This window comes from Eleginops maclovinus, chromosome 20, assembly GCF_036324505.1.
Source record: "Eleginops maclovinus isolate JMC-PN-2008 ecotype Puerto Natales chromosome 20, JC_Emac_rtc_rv5, whole genome shotgun sequence".
Taxonomy (NCBI): domain Eukaryota; kingdom Metazoa; phylum Chordata; class Actinopteri; order Perciformes; family Eleginopidae; genus Eleginops; species Eleginops maclovinus.
In genome coordinates this window covers 16668598-16682089 of record NC_086368.1, presented here as the reverse complement: position 1 = coordinate 16682089, position 13492 = coordinate 16668598, and the positions used below count along the sequence as shown (strand labels likewise).

Below are 13492 nucleotides of genomic sequence, written 5' to 3'. Positions count from 1 at the left end.
AAATACTTACGAACAAACATTTGTTTTTTTCCTTTTTGTTATTATGTTTTGCTTACTAAGTAATTGTTTTACTTTTATAATTTGTAAATCTCATAAAACATGAGATAAACCAGGTGAATGGTTTTTGATTGCAAAAAAAAGAATGATTTTTGATTCAGTATTAAAATAAACATGAATCAGCTGGTATGTAAAGTTGTTATATAGCTTATATGAAGTACTATCTTACATAACTCTAATTTGTCTCAGAATGATTACCACAGTCCTGCAGTCAGCAACATCTAACAGTGACTTCATCATGAGACTCATTTTTCTCAAAAAAAGCAAACAAACACATTAACCTTTTGTTGAACCAAATGTTGCATTGTACCTCTGAGGGTAAATGAATTACTATATTAACTATATATTGTAAGACCTCGGTTTGCACCTGTGGCAAAGAAAACAAGGTGCTCATTTTGACAATGAGTGTATTTTCACACAGAATACCTCATTGTCATATTATTACCTTTTCTTAAATACACAATCAGATTTCAGGACTGATGAACAGTTCCTACAGCGTACAAAGCGAAAACAGCAAAGTAAATATTGAATTCTCTGATGTTTATCCAAAACATACAAAATAAACATTTAGACATGGCAAGTCGGAAACAAATAGCTTTTTATAAGAAGGTTGAATACTGAACACTTTATCTTTAATGAATATATGTAAAAGGTAATAAATTATGTGAATAATGGCTTACTTTTTTATATTTTATGTATTAAAACGTGCTCATACTTTTTGGTAGCAAAGCCAGACGATGGGTGGTTTGCTGAGTCAGTTATTTTTCTTTTAAACTCTATACTGCTATTCACCACATAACCTTGCATGTTATTACAGCTTTGTGAGAGTAAACAACAAAATGTTATTGTACTGCCATGTCTCCCCAAATCTCAGCTGAAAAATACATTTGCCCTGAGGTAAAAAAGCACAACGACTTGTGTGGAGCAATCTTTTCATGGAAGCAATAAAGTGGAGTGGATTTTGGTATATCCGTCTTTATCCTTTAAGAAGAACAATATCAGACAGCTTGATAGAAAACCCTTTCTCATGAAGACTCCTCTCATACCTACATCCATCCCTAACTGGCACATGCATACACACATCCACTCCCAACAATGATTTGCCTTTGCAATTTCCTATGCAGCTGGCTAATTTCATCATGGGTGGAAGTCAGGGACCTTATTTCCACCACATGGCTGAACAGCTCCGGTCAGTTATTTAGTATTTACAACATGTAGTCTAAAGCCTTATATTGGACGCCCATAAAAAGAGATATTCTCCTGCAACTTTATTTTCTAAACATTTTAATTTCCTTTAAAGCCAATTCTGTTTCTCTATTATTATTATTATAATTATTATTATTACTACATTTCTAAACACACAGGTCTAACTTACCAGACCTCAGTACGGTTCTGTGGTCAAGTCATTACAGGCTGTCATATGGTATGGGAGCCTCAGTTTTATTTTTTATTCAATTAAAATCATCCAAATAAACAGAGCGCAGATGTACATGTTGAGTTGTAGAACTTGATGCTCTCCAAGAGTTTTGACAGGCAATGACTTATAACTGTTTCTATGGATAATCTTTCCACTTCTATCTTTATGAGAAAGTAAATTACCTTATATTCTTTTAGCTATTATGTATAAAAAGGACAATGACACAGTTAAGCATTTGATATTGTAATTATAAAACAGTTATAATAAATTAAAAGTGAAACATATTATGCCAAAGCAGCAAACAAAACAACAGGTTTTCTTACTAGACTCACTGCTGCTGTGTACATGTGTGGCTCTGAGGTCACTGAAGCCAGTCCATCCAGCGTTATAATGACATAAATCCACTTTTGTGTGCCACTGATTGTCAACTCCCTAGGCTATTACCAACAAGCAGATCCTGTTCCATGCATAAAAAGCAAGTCATGATGGTGTCAAAAAATAAAGTGTGCGCTTGAACTTTCCAGCTCCAGATAGGACCGTGACACTGGGAAGAACTGGTTGCCTTCTGCTCAAAATCCAAGAGTTTGATGAATCAAACCAGAAAACAATATGCAGTAATAAACTCAGGACTGTCCCATGTCATCCCGTGTCTGCACACACATTCACACTTACATGCAGACAAACCATGATCTGTAAACTGAGTAGGTTTTGCCAACTTGGCATCCTTCTAGATCTCCATGGGTGATCTATTCTGTCTAACTTCACACAAGCCAAAACAGATCACATGCAGAGGCTCACTCACATTGCATCAGCCTGTCCACACAAGGGCATCAAATATATCAAGAACAAATATATTAAAACGTGGTTCAGGCTTCCAGCTGTAGGGGAAACCACAGGACGGAGTTGACACAGTGGCTAGTCTGAGACACCCCTCAGACATCATCAGGCTTCACAGAGGACAACTGGGAAATCTACATGGATGCAAGGGATCTCCAGCTTTATAATTCCCTAAAAGGACACACAAAAGATTCAAACTGTTAAATCATGGTAATACAGAGAGCTACCCTTGTTGTGAAAAGCTTTAGTTTAGGTATTATAATATACTCACCTGAGGTGTTAAGTTTTTTTGAATCCTCTTCAGCTTGGCTTTTTTTCGTCCATTTTTTGTCACAATTGTCTCTTCATAGAACTCATGGGCCAAGTCGCCATCTTCATCAAAGTACAGAGAGCTGCAGCAGAGAGACTAAATTAAGGATCTGTATATACCTAACATGTCTGTGTATCGTAGTTTTCCAATGCTTTGGCTACAACAGTAAACCTCCTTGAAAATCGTAACATTACAATATGTAGTTAACCTTAAAAAAGTGCAAGAAACCAATTCATTAAGTTAGCTGTCTTCCTGTGGGTAAAATGCCTGGGTTATAAAAAGTCGTGTTAAACAGCTCTTTACAACAGTATTGCATAGGAGGGCAGCTAAAACCATAAAAATTAGCTTTATTGGTGGAAAACTATTATTGTGTTACCTCAAACAATGGGAAGAAGATTGAGTTGAATCATTAACACAAACATTTACTGGAGGAATATATATACCCTGATCTGACAAGCCCTTTTTAATGGTGTATTGCACCAGAAGATTATGGGGAAAAGCAGGGAATTTATGGGTCCATAATACCAAGTGTAAACAACACAGGCTTCAAGTGAGGGTAAAAATGGTATGATGGAAGCTATATAATGCTGAGGCTAAATTTACCTTCGTCTAGTTAGCACAAAAGGTGTAGCGCCTGTGAAACTCCGAACTCTTGCCATTGACTGTTCCTCTCCATCTTTGATTGGATCTTCTCCACTAACTGAGCCTGAAAAAGGCCAAAATCCTTTGGATTTGGAGCCGCTACCCCCCATCTTCAGCTGCAGCACATTCTTTTCTTGGGTCACCGGACTGCCAGTAGTTATACAGTGTCACTGTACCAGATGAAATGTGACCTTCAAAAAAACACCTACAAAAATGACATGAAAAAGATGAGTTAAGTTACTTAGGAATCGTTATATAACAATCACCCCAACAAAATAATCTACAATGAACATGGATTTTTTTGGAAACCCAGAATAGGGATATGACAAACATTAAAAATATGAAAGTGAAATCAAATAGGCTGCGCTACATTTAAACACTTTGGCATTTGCACCTAAAGCTAGCCTTCAATTACGTAATTATTCTATAAACACTAATTATATATTGCTTACAGCTTACATAAGACACAAAATAAAGGACAAAGAGACAAAGCTGATGTCGAGTACGGATATATTTTGTGTCAAATGCCCTATGTCTAAGTGCCAGAATATAGCAGGCCACTGACATGACAGTGCAACCAGACGATGCTACATTAAATAAATACACATTGTTAAAAAGCAACACAAAGCTTGGCAACGTTGCAAACCCGGCCCCACTTGTGTATTCCAATATTATATCGGTACATTCGTATTTTAGAAATATAAACATCCTGATTAACATTCGGCTTTGCTTGTAGTCAAGAAGGCTCGGTACCATTAGCATAGGTTATACAGAACGGCTATTAAAGCTGGCTAGCTCTGAGCCACAGCACCATCAAAACACTGGTACTGCTTGAGTTAGTTAACAGTGATTATGTCATGTCATGTTCTGGTTGCTAACATCACCAATACAAAATACAGTTAGCACTCTGTTACTAGCATTAGCCAGGTCAACATGTTTCCATCTGACAAAACAACGTTAACCGACGCTGCCAATGGCTAACGCTAACTGTAACTGGTTTGATGACTGACGTCCGTCGCTTGGCTTGGTGGAAACATACCTAAAGTGGGGATTGGTGCGGTCGCCGGTATATAATGTTCTCTGATGAATTTGTCTTGGTGGGTTGCTAGATGTTTTCAAGATATCCCTACACAGCTATAATGCTAGCTGTTTATGCTAACTAATGGTACACGTTCTTCTTCTCCGTCTTTTTCTCCAGCGGCTGGTTAAGAGAATAAGGTAAGCTACCGCCACCACATGGACAAAGTGCAGAAGTGAGAAGAACAGACGTACTGTACAGTCTATGCGTAAAACGTGATTATTGTAAAGGTATTGCCTGTCCCTTTAACTAGGCCTAAACATATAACATTATTTTTATGTTCAAAGTCTTTAAACAGCATTTAAAGGAAATGTAACTTGTTTTGTCTTGCTACCACTCCTTCTCTATTTTCTCCTTTTATTTTTTAAAGCACAGCCATTTAGAAGAAGAAGATATACTTTATTAATCCCTTACAGGGAAAGTAAGGTAAAGTTGTGAAGCATTGATCCTGCCAGAGCCCCCATTTACAAAATCTCGTCCGTCAAAAATATACACAACCAATAAGTTACATGTTATACTTTTGTATACTTTTATGGTTTCTGTTTGACCTATTTGTTAGAAAATAATCTAATCGTAATGCTGCAACCTACACTTTTATTTAAAATAAAGCATAAAAGTCCATAAAAAATGCTTTTAAAAACGCTCAAAAGACAGGTCCGCTCTTTAAAACCTTTATGATTAATTTGAACAGCACCTACATGCTTGGATTGTTTGCGTAACATTCATTTTGTGGCTGTTTAAGCGAAAAGTCTCCCTCCATTTATCAAACCTTCAAACCTTTGAAAAAGAGTGGAGGTTGTTACCAGCATATTAACGGCTGTGGTTTCAAATTAGATATTCAACTGTAAAATATCAGTGTAATGTATAGGTGTCCACATACTTTCCTATTGTGTTTTTCAGTTTAGGCCTAACATGCTTGAATGTAAGCTGCTCGTCTAACAAAGTGTATCAAACTGATTACTTCATGCACAGTTTCAACAAGGATATCATAAGCACCATTGATTAATTATCATCTTTTATTAGAAAGTTAGAATGTAAACACTTTGTTTCACATTTTATCTCGCCCAAACTCATTTGACAGGTTAATTAAAGTGCCAACATCATAGAACAGCTTCACAGAAAGTAACTAAAGATCATATCATAAATTAACAGAAATACTAAAAGTGTGTTTTAATACCACTATAAATAAAATAACCCAGATAAGTAGCATGGTGCTTCAAGAAAGAGCTGCATTCAATCCAAGATCAACAATTATACACCACCCCCCATTAATTTCACAACAGTGTGTACACACTAGCAGCATCCCTCCTTCATGAACAACATTTACTGAAAACAATGTCATTGTCTGAGCTTTTGTTTTACCTTTTACCCTCATATTCAACAATACTATTAAAAGTGGGAGCGTGTTCTTCTTTATGTTAAGATATGGATATCAATTAAATCCTTCACAGTCAACCAGGAGTCGTAATCCTTGCCATGGCCTGCTTCGTGGTTTCTCTAGCGAGAGCGTAGCGCCTCACAATCTGCCGCACATGCTCTTCCTCCTCACGTTTCAGGATTCGAAGAAAGTTGCACAACTCAGGTAAACTAAATGCATCCCACTGTGGAGGAGAGCAATTTCACATTATAATCAATTGTAAGTACAGTACATTTACTGGTATTTTCAGCAAATATTGTTTTTCATAGATATAAATTATCAGAGCCAAATTAAAACTTACATTTACTTCCCCTGTCTCATTCTCTTTCAAAACCAGGCTCAAGACTTTTTCACTGGGGCCAGCACACAAGCGCAGGTGGAGGGGGCACTCAGCATCAGGCAGTTTACGCATGTACACTCCAGGGAATAAAACACAACACCATAGAAGTTAATACCTGGTTGGTTTTGTTTAATAGTAACTACGTATTTTGAGTATTCTACCTTGACTTTGTCTCTCTGAGCGTTCAAACAGTGCAAACTTGGACGGGTTGTCCACCACAGTAAACTTGTTGAGTAGTGCCTCAATGACTTCTCGCACCCGTGTTTGGGAGCTTATATGTAGGTGCTTGGCAGCGTCTTTAGGGAGGTAGAAAGATGTCTGCCGTTTCATCTGTCGGCCCTGCTGATCTTCCTCCTGTGACGAGCACAAATTCTCAGCAGGAGGGAGGGAGATAGGACGGACTAACTGAAAGTGGACCTTGATGAATCCAGTGTAGGACCCATCTTTATTCTGCAAAGTAGAGATATATATTGTAAGAATTGGAGTTGAATGATCTGCACATTTTTATTTACAAATACAATTTAAGTACTCATAAATTAATATTGACAAAATAAAGACGTATTTGTCACTCACAGCCACCATGTAGAGATTGCTGTTGATCTGTGCATTATACTCCTTAATTTTATGTTGAATCTCACTAGGCGTGAGCTCCTGTTCACCCGAATCGATCACCTCATCCTAAAAATAAAAGAGCAGGTACTGTACATACAGAAAATAAGCCACATGTCAGCAGAGAGCGTGTCCTTAGAAGTGAGGAAGAAGAGAAAGTGAAAGAGAATCGAAGCATTGAAATTAAAATAAAATTAATTCAAGCATTTTGCCTCTAGTTACAAAAATAAATATGCGATTAGAAAGTACAGTGAAGAAAGCTTTGTGTCTAAAAAAAGATAAATTATGCCATAGCCTCACCGATGATGTTTTGACCCTCTGAAAGAAAGAAGTATGGGCAGTAAAATACATTTCCCGTTCTGAGCTACTGTTCTCCTGACTGCAAAACGTGTCATCCGCTGCTGTGCTATCCCAGGTCATCTCTGAAGGATTTGGTTAGATCTTTTTCCTTGCCAAAATCGTGATATCTCTTCTGGAGTTGTATGTCCGAATGAGCTTTTCTCTGTCTCTCTTCTGCTGTCGAGATCTGAATCTGCTCTTTTGACCTCAGCATTTACATTTGCTCCTCCCTGACAATAAAACCTCACAATGATGTCTAAAAGGCCAGCCAATATCCAGAGGAGATATGCTAAAACTATCCTAGAAGCAACACATTCACCAAATGTTTTTGTTTAGGTGTTTGTACATATTAAGATTAAGATTTAGTTCTAATATATAGTTTGAATTGAACATATCAAAACTCATTGATTAGCCAGAAACTAATTTAGTCTGAATGCATGTCCAACAGCCATATTTGGCCGTTTTGGCTCTATTGTTAAGTCTCTATGGGATCAAAATTATAACCATGATCCCATAGGTATCCAGGGATTGAGCGAAACCAAGGAAGTAAAATATGGAGGATGGGGGGTACCTTTCCCAAGTGTTGTCTAAGGGAGGCCAACAGTCTCAGGCTTTTAAAACCCTGGTGTAGACAGGCAATCATTTAGGGCTTCAAAACATGTTTTCAGTGTGTTGGCTGAATGTCCCATTTGATTTTGTGGTAGAGTCTTTATGTTCTGAGACAGTTGAAAAATGGTTGATGAATACTTAATAATTATCTGAAAACTTGTGCTGGTCCATTTTTTCCCCCTGTGGTTCTAAAATAAAGGCAACTGTTTTATTGTGAAGTTGTCCCCTCCCTTCAGCTCTCTCCTACTTAGATGCATGACAATGTGAAGGTTATAAAACCAGTGTCTTTGCGGACATATGGCATGGTAACACTCAGTGAATCTGGTAGCCTCCATCTGCTTCGACCTACCCACCAAAAACAATCCAATGAAGACTGCTTAGAAAATTTAGAAAATGTGAGATTGTAGGTCTGTTCCTCACCACATTTGTCTCGAGGGAGTCCACAGAGAAATCTTCCTCATCTGGTAACAAACTTCCATCTGTACTGCAGTCCAGCTGGATAAATGGTCGGCAGCGATGGTGACAAGTGTAACTGCAGTCTTAGAAAAGATAGAAAGAAGGAAATGTCTCTCAGTTATGTTTTGGTTTGCGGTCTACACATTTTGTGAAGAGCTCTCTGTTGTGTTCAGTATTCTGCCCCTGTGCTAGAAACATTGCCTTAAAACACACTATTCAAGATTGCTCATGTTTGATATTTGATGCAATGATTTTATAGGCCGCAACAGCATCTAATTTCTCTGTTGAACTGGGACAAAGTCAAATTATATAAACACAAATACATTCCCAGGAACTATACCTACATGCAGCTTGCCAGAGCTTCCTTAAGATTAGGAAAAACTCTGTGAAAGTATCTCATGAAGGGAAAAATAACATCCTGAGGCTGGTGATACTGAAGGTGAAGACAATGTCACATCATTGAGAGCTTTCAATAGAGAGGACTATATGTGGTTATTAAGTTGAGAACAATTTAAGACTTTTCTAATAAGGTTGAAGGTTTTAACTTCATGCCAGTGTTCTTCATAAATCTTGAGTAAGAGAAAAATGATGGTTCACAGTGCTTATTATTAAGCACAAATGCAAGAACATGATGATACCAGCCTAATATGCTGGACGTCATATTATCTCATAAAAGTTATGTTTAGAGGCTGGTAACAGCTCTCTAGGACAATGGTTGCAGAACAATATTTTCATTATGCATACACTAAACACAAAGGAAGAGGTTGGTGCTATATCCTATATTTATTATTTATATTATCAAATATCTGTTAATCTGTCCCACTTTTCTTTCAAACCTGTCTGTTGTTTTCAGCACCCAACCCATTTTTCCCTCCAAGTTTAAAAAAAACTAAACAAATCTCTGTTTTTCTTTTTAGGGGTGCTAAAGTTATTTGACAACTAGACACTGGACACTAGGTTGTTGTTGTTTTTTTTAGCAAATTACATCCAGGAGTAAAAAGTGATTTTGTTGGGGACTCTTTTCAACCATGGATTTAAACACATACAACTGGACCATGAATGTGTGCTTGACTTAGAATAAACTACAGTGCTTAGTTATACAGCAACAGCAACAGATGTCTACAGCACAGGGGAAAAATAAAGAATATTGGCAAACAAAATCAGATGCAAAATGTACTCACTGGCGCAGCGTAAACTTTGCTTATAGATGCCCCAGATGAATTCTCCACATTGGTCACACCAGGTGAGATGGGTGTGGCTGTACGGCTGGAAGTCATGACCCACTCCAGCTCGTCCTAACTGACCCCGGGGGGCCTCAATGCTGACGCTGTCTCCGACCAGACGGACCACATGGCTTGGCTGACCTGGGTTTCCAGAAGGCGGGGCTGTGTGGCCCGCAGGAGCAGCCAGCTCAATGGTATCATTTGCACTGAGGTCCTTCAGTTCAATCAGCTCACATTTAGACATCCTGTCCCTGATGCAGACTCTGACATTTCAAGTAAGCACTTGCTGTCCATTAGCTAGTGTGCGTATAAATCCAGCTCTGGGAGGAGACAGCATTAGTATGTTGCATCCTTAATGCGGATGTTGTGAATGTCGAGTTCTGCTCAGTCTGCAGTTCAGTTTTTTCAATTTAGTCCAGATCAGTGTGTTGTGCAGAGGGACAGTGGTTTCTAAATCAAGAGAACCTGCAAGAAAGTTGAAATCATACACAATACAATTAATAAATGTATTGTTAGGATTTTCATACATCAGATTCCATTCAGGCAAAACTTACAGTACATAACAAATCAATGTATGATGTATTACAGTATGAGCTCAAAAAATGAAAAAATTAACAAACAAGAGATTAACCTTATTTATCTGACGCCAGGATTTATATGATTATAATCAAATGTGGGACAAGACGACTAGTATAATCCTCTGCAATCCCGGGACAACTCAAACAGCCTGGCCATGCTGAAACCAAATCCCCTGAAAGTGTGCAAGCACCAGTGGTAGAAGTACTCAGACCTTGTACTCAAGTAAAACTAGACATACCAGAGTGTAGGGATACTCTGTTGCAAGTAAAAGTAAAAAAGTATTGGCATCTAAATATACTTAAAGTACCAAAAGTAAAAGTACTTATAAGGCAGATTGCCCTATTTCAGTATAATATATGTTTTGATCCTAACATATTGATGCATTAATGTGTTTATCAAAGCTTGTAAAGGTGCTGCTAGTATTAATTACTTAATTTTCTGGTGGGTAACTTTTGAATTTAATCCAGGTGTAACTGAAGTTTTATATAAGTGTTGATCATATCATTTATGTCCAGGTCCAGGCTAATGTCCAGCCTTTAGCTCTGTGTCCAGGCTACAGCGCTAAGAGGTGGGTTTTGATTGGTCCGTCCGTGTTCATTCGGGGGTTTGATTGGATATTGAATCTACTGGAGATATAACCTTATAATCCCAACTCGTTTTATGTTTTGTGAGATGGAACCTTTTTATTTTATCAATAACTAACTAAAAACATTTTTTTTTTTACAAAAATAACACCACACAGGCATTAATAAACACCTAATGGATCATATTATGTCAAAAACTCAATTTCGACCAAAGTGGAGATAGAGCCTTATAATTCTGAACTCACCATTAATCCAAATCTGCAAAGTAACTGAAGGTATTATATAAATGCAGTGGAATAAAAGTACAATATTTATCTCTGATTTGTAGTGGAGTGGAAGTACAAAGTAACATAAAATGGAAATACTCAAGTAAAGCACAAGTTCTTCAAAATTGTACTTGAATAAATGTACTTAGTTACTTAACAACCCTGGCCAGTACCATTTTACCATTTTCAGAAAGCACAGAATTAACTTAAATCCATTATCCCACAAATAAATTGCAGCACTAAGTGAGTAAAATGTCTATAGCCTTGCATGATTTACAGACTCATGTACGCATGTATAACAGCTACAGTACAGGTGCTAACACAGTGGTGGAATGTACTGTGCTAATGTAAAATACTTTAATTTGCTGATTACATTTCACAGATACCTAGTAATTGTACTGGCATACATTTTTAACGTGACCCTCCAAACCTTACATGCAAGGAACTGAACACATTCTTTTAGATTGTCAGTAGCGTGAATTCGTGTAAACTCTTTACGGGTGCATCAGAAACTCAGTTTCATTAGTTTCCCTGGGCAGCATTGTGACTTGAATATGAACAACCCGGGGCTCTATCTGCCAAGTGGGTCACCACACGGTGCAATTATCCTCTCAGGGCAACAAGAACATATTGTAACCACGATCATCCGAGCACGGTCTGCTACTTTTGTCAATAGATTGAAACTAAGCATACACGGCTTGATCATTCAAGTTTATATTATTGCTTTTTATTCTGCATTTGTCATGGTTGCAAAGTGCAGCTCAGTAACGGGTCAAACCGGTTTAATCCACTCCGAGAATGGGACAACAAACTCAGTTGACAGTCACACACACAAGTGTTCTGATTTCCTGACAGACAAGGAGTTAAAATGACCTTACCTCGTTTAATTCATCATCGCCACTCATCGTAGAGTAGATTTGAGAGTGGCTGCAGTTTCGTCGTTTGTACTAACACCTACCGTCCCTCTCCCGCTCGCCTCTCGCACGCACTTCAGTTTGCGCATGCACAATGTGACCGTGGGATTACCGTCTAATTTTGTATGTGAATTAAACCATCCTGAGGGGAGGCTCCACGGAAAGAGGCCCCTCTGTCTTCACACATCACTGATAAACTACTGTATGTGTAAAGTGATCGAGGGTCAGTAGCATAGTCCATAAATTGTAGTTTTTGTAATAACACTTTTAAAAAAATTAATAAAACCTTGCAATGTGTGCACTTACAATAAAAACAAAATATACATGAAATAAAGTAAAGTATAAAGTATTTTGGTATATTTTATATATTCTCTGTTTAGGTCTGATGTTCTACATTTTATCTTAATGTAAGACACACATGCCAAAAGTATCTAGTATAGGGTAAGTGAGACCATAAATTGCAGTTAAAACCTCTATAGGATCCATAATAACGAAATGTACAGTTTAATAGTTGTTTAACCCCCCCCCCAAAAAAAAAAAAAAACTTCTGTCCAAGAGGGATTTAGTATTCAATGTAATATGCTTTGATTTATACAATCTGACAAACATAGGGATTCACTTTTGATGGTCAATGTTAGTTTGGAATGAATAGACTGTGTAATGTTTAATTATAGACCATTTGGAAATCACTCAATGGGGAAAAGCCTTCAGGCTTAAATATGGGGGCGGATGATGAAGGGCTCTGTTATCTCTCTCAAACCAGACATGCATGTTGGAATACAATGAGCTTTAGACTACCACTCTCTTCTTTTTTTTCCTGAGTTTATTCCATCTCTGTAGCAAGAGAAAAGCAAGATCCCACTTTAACAGAGAGGGAATGTAAAATACAGTAACAGGTTTGAATAAATCTGCATAGCTCTCTTTCTCCATTTTTTGATAACCTGATTAATATACGAAAACAAAGTTTATTTGAGTGTCAAATGGGTGGCTTTATTTTATTGGTCCAAATGTTAAAATAAAATAAAAAAACAACAATTGTTTAATGAATCTATTTCATCTACTACGCATCTCAAAATAAATTGTGTTCAGTCACTGATAGATATTTTTAAAAGGTAAAGAAATGACCAATGACACTGACAACTTGCATTATGAGTTTTTGTTAGTTTCTTGATACCTAAAGAATAGTTTGTGCTTATACTTGTGTAGTACTTTAACTCAATGGAAATTTTGAATTACGATGATTACAAAAATGCTTCCACTGTTTAAAAGTCAAGTAGGTGGAAAGATTGCATGCATTATAATTTCGATTCTCATATAAACTTGACACATGGGAGTTAGGACTTTTTATAGGCTATTATTTTGATGGTACATGCCACCATCTGGACCACACAAGCACATGAGTATGGGTCATAATGGGAACCCACCATTCTGGCTTTTCTGGAAAACATTGAAACAAACAAAGCAACTCCCAATAGGCTTACATAAACACAGTAACAATCTTTAATTTGACTCCATGTTATATGCTGAATAGAACATCTGTCACTATGGTTGGTGGGCATAATGTGCCTACAATATAATCTGTGTGTAAAACAAAGAGAGGGTGTCCTGAATAAACATGTTGTTGTTTTTTGCTCTGTGCCCAGTGGAGGCATTGCAGAGTCACAAGCTTATCAGAGAGTAATTGGAGCACAATAACCTATGAACAGCTGACCAGTGAGGGTCCACTGAACTGTTAGGTAATGTGGAGTGTGTGCTAATGTAGTAGACCATTAGTCCCAGGCATCACATCCATAACCAGCTTGCTCAACTAATAAC

The 13492-nt window shown here is 37.4% G+C and overlaps 2 protein-coding genes across 2 annotated transcripts; both read right to left on the bottom strand.

Moving 5' to 3' along the window:
* Nucleotides 1-1483: 1483 nt before the first annotated feature.
* On the bottom strand, nucleotides 1484-4492 carry tusc2b (tumor suppressor 2, mitochondrial calcium regulator b). Its single transcript, XM_063910085.1, has 4 exons — nucleotides 4303-4492; nucleotides 3225-3468; nucleotides 2583-2703; nucleotides 1484-2482 (listed from the first exon to the last, which is right to left on the bottom strand). The coding sequence occupies exons 2-4, from the start codon at nucleotides 3371-3373 to the stop codon at nucleotides 2417-2419; spliced, it is 336 nt and encodes a 111-aa protein (XP_063766155.1). The 5' UTR covers nucleotides 3374-3468; nucleotides 4303-4492; the 3' UTR covers nucleotides 1484-2416.
* An 847-nt stretch (nucleotides 4493-5339) lies between these two features.
* rassf1 (Ras association domain family member 1) lies at nucleotides 5340-11861 on the bottom strand. The gene is made up of 7 exons (XM_063909951.1): nucleotides 11642-11861; nucleotides 9293-9799; nucleotides 8076-8194; nucleotides 6672-6776; nucleotides 6260-6548; nucleotides 6060-6175; nucleotides 5340-5942 (listed from the first exon to the last, which is right to left on the bottom strand). The coding sequence occupies exons 2-7, from the start codon at nucleotides 9576-9578 to the stop codon at nucleotides 5793-5795; spliced, it is 1065 nt and encodes a 354-aa protein (XP_063766021.1). The 5' UTR covers nucleotides 9579-9799; nucleotides 11642-11861; the 3' UTR covers nucleotides 5340-5792.
* Between the last annotated feature and the right edge of the window lie 1631 nt (nucleotides 11862-13492).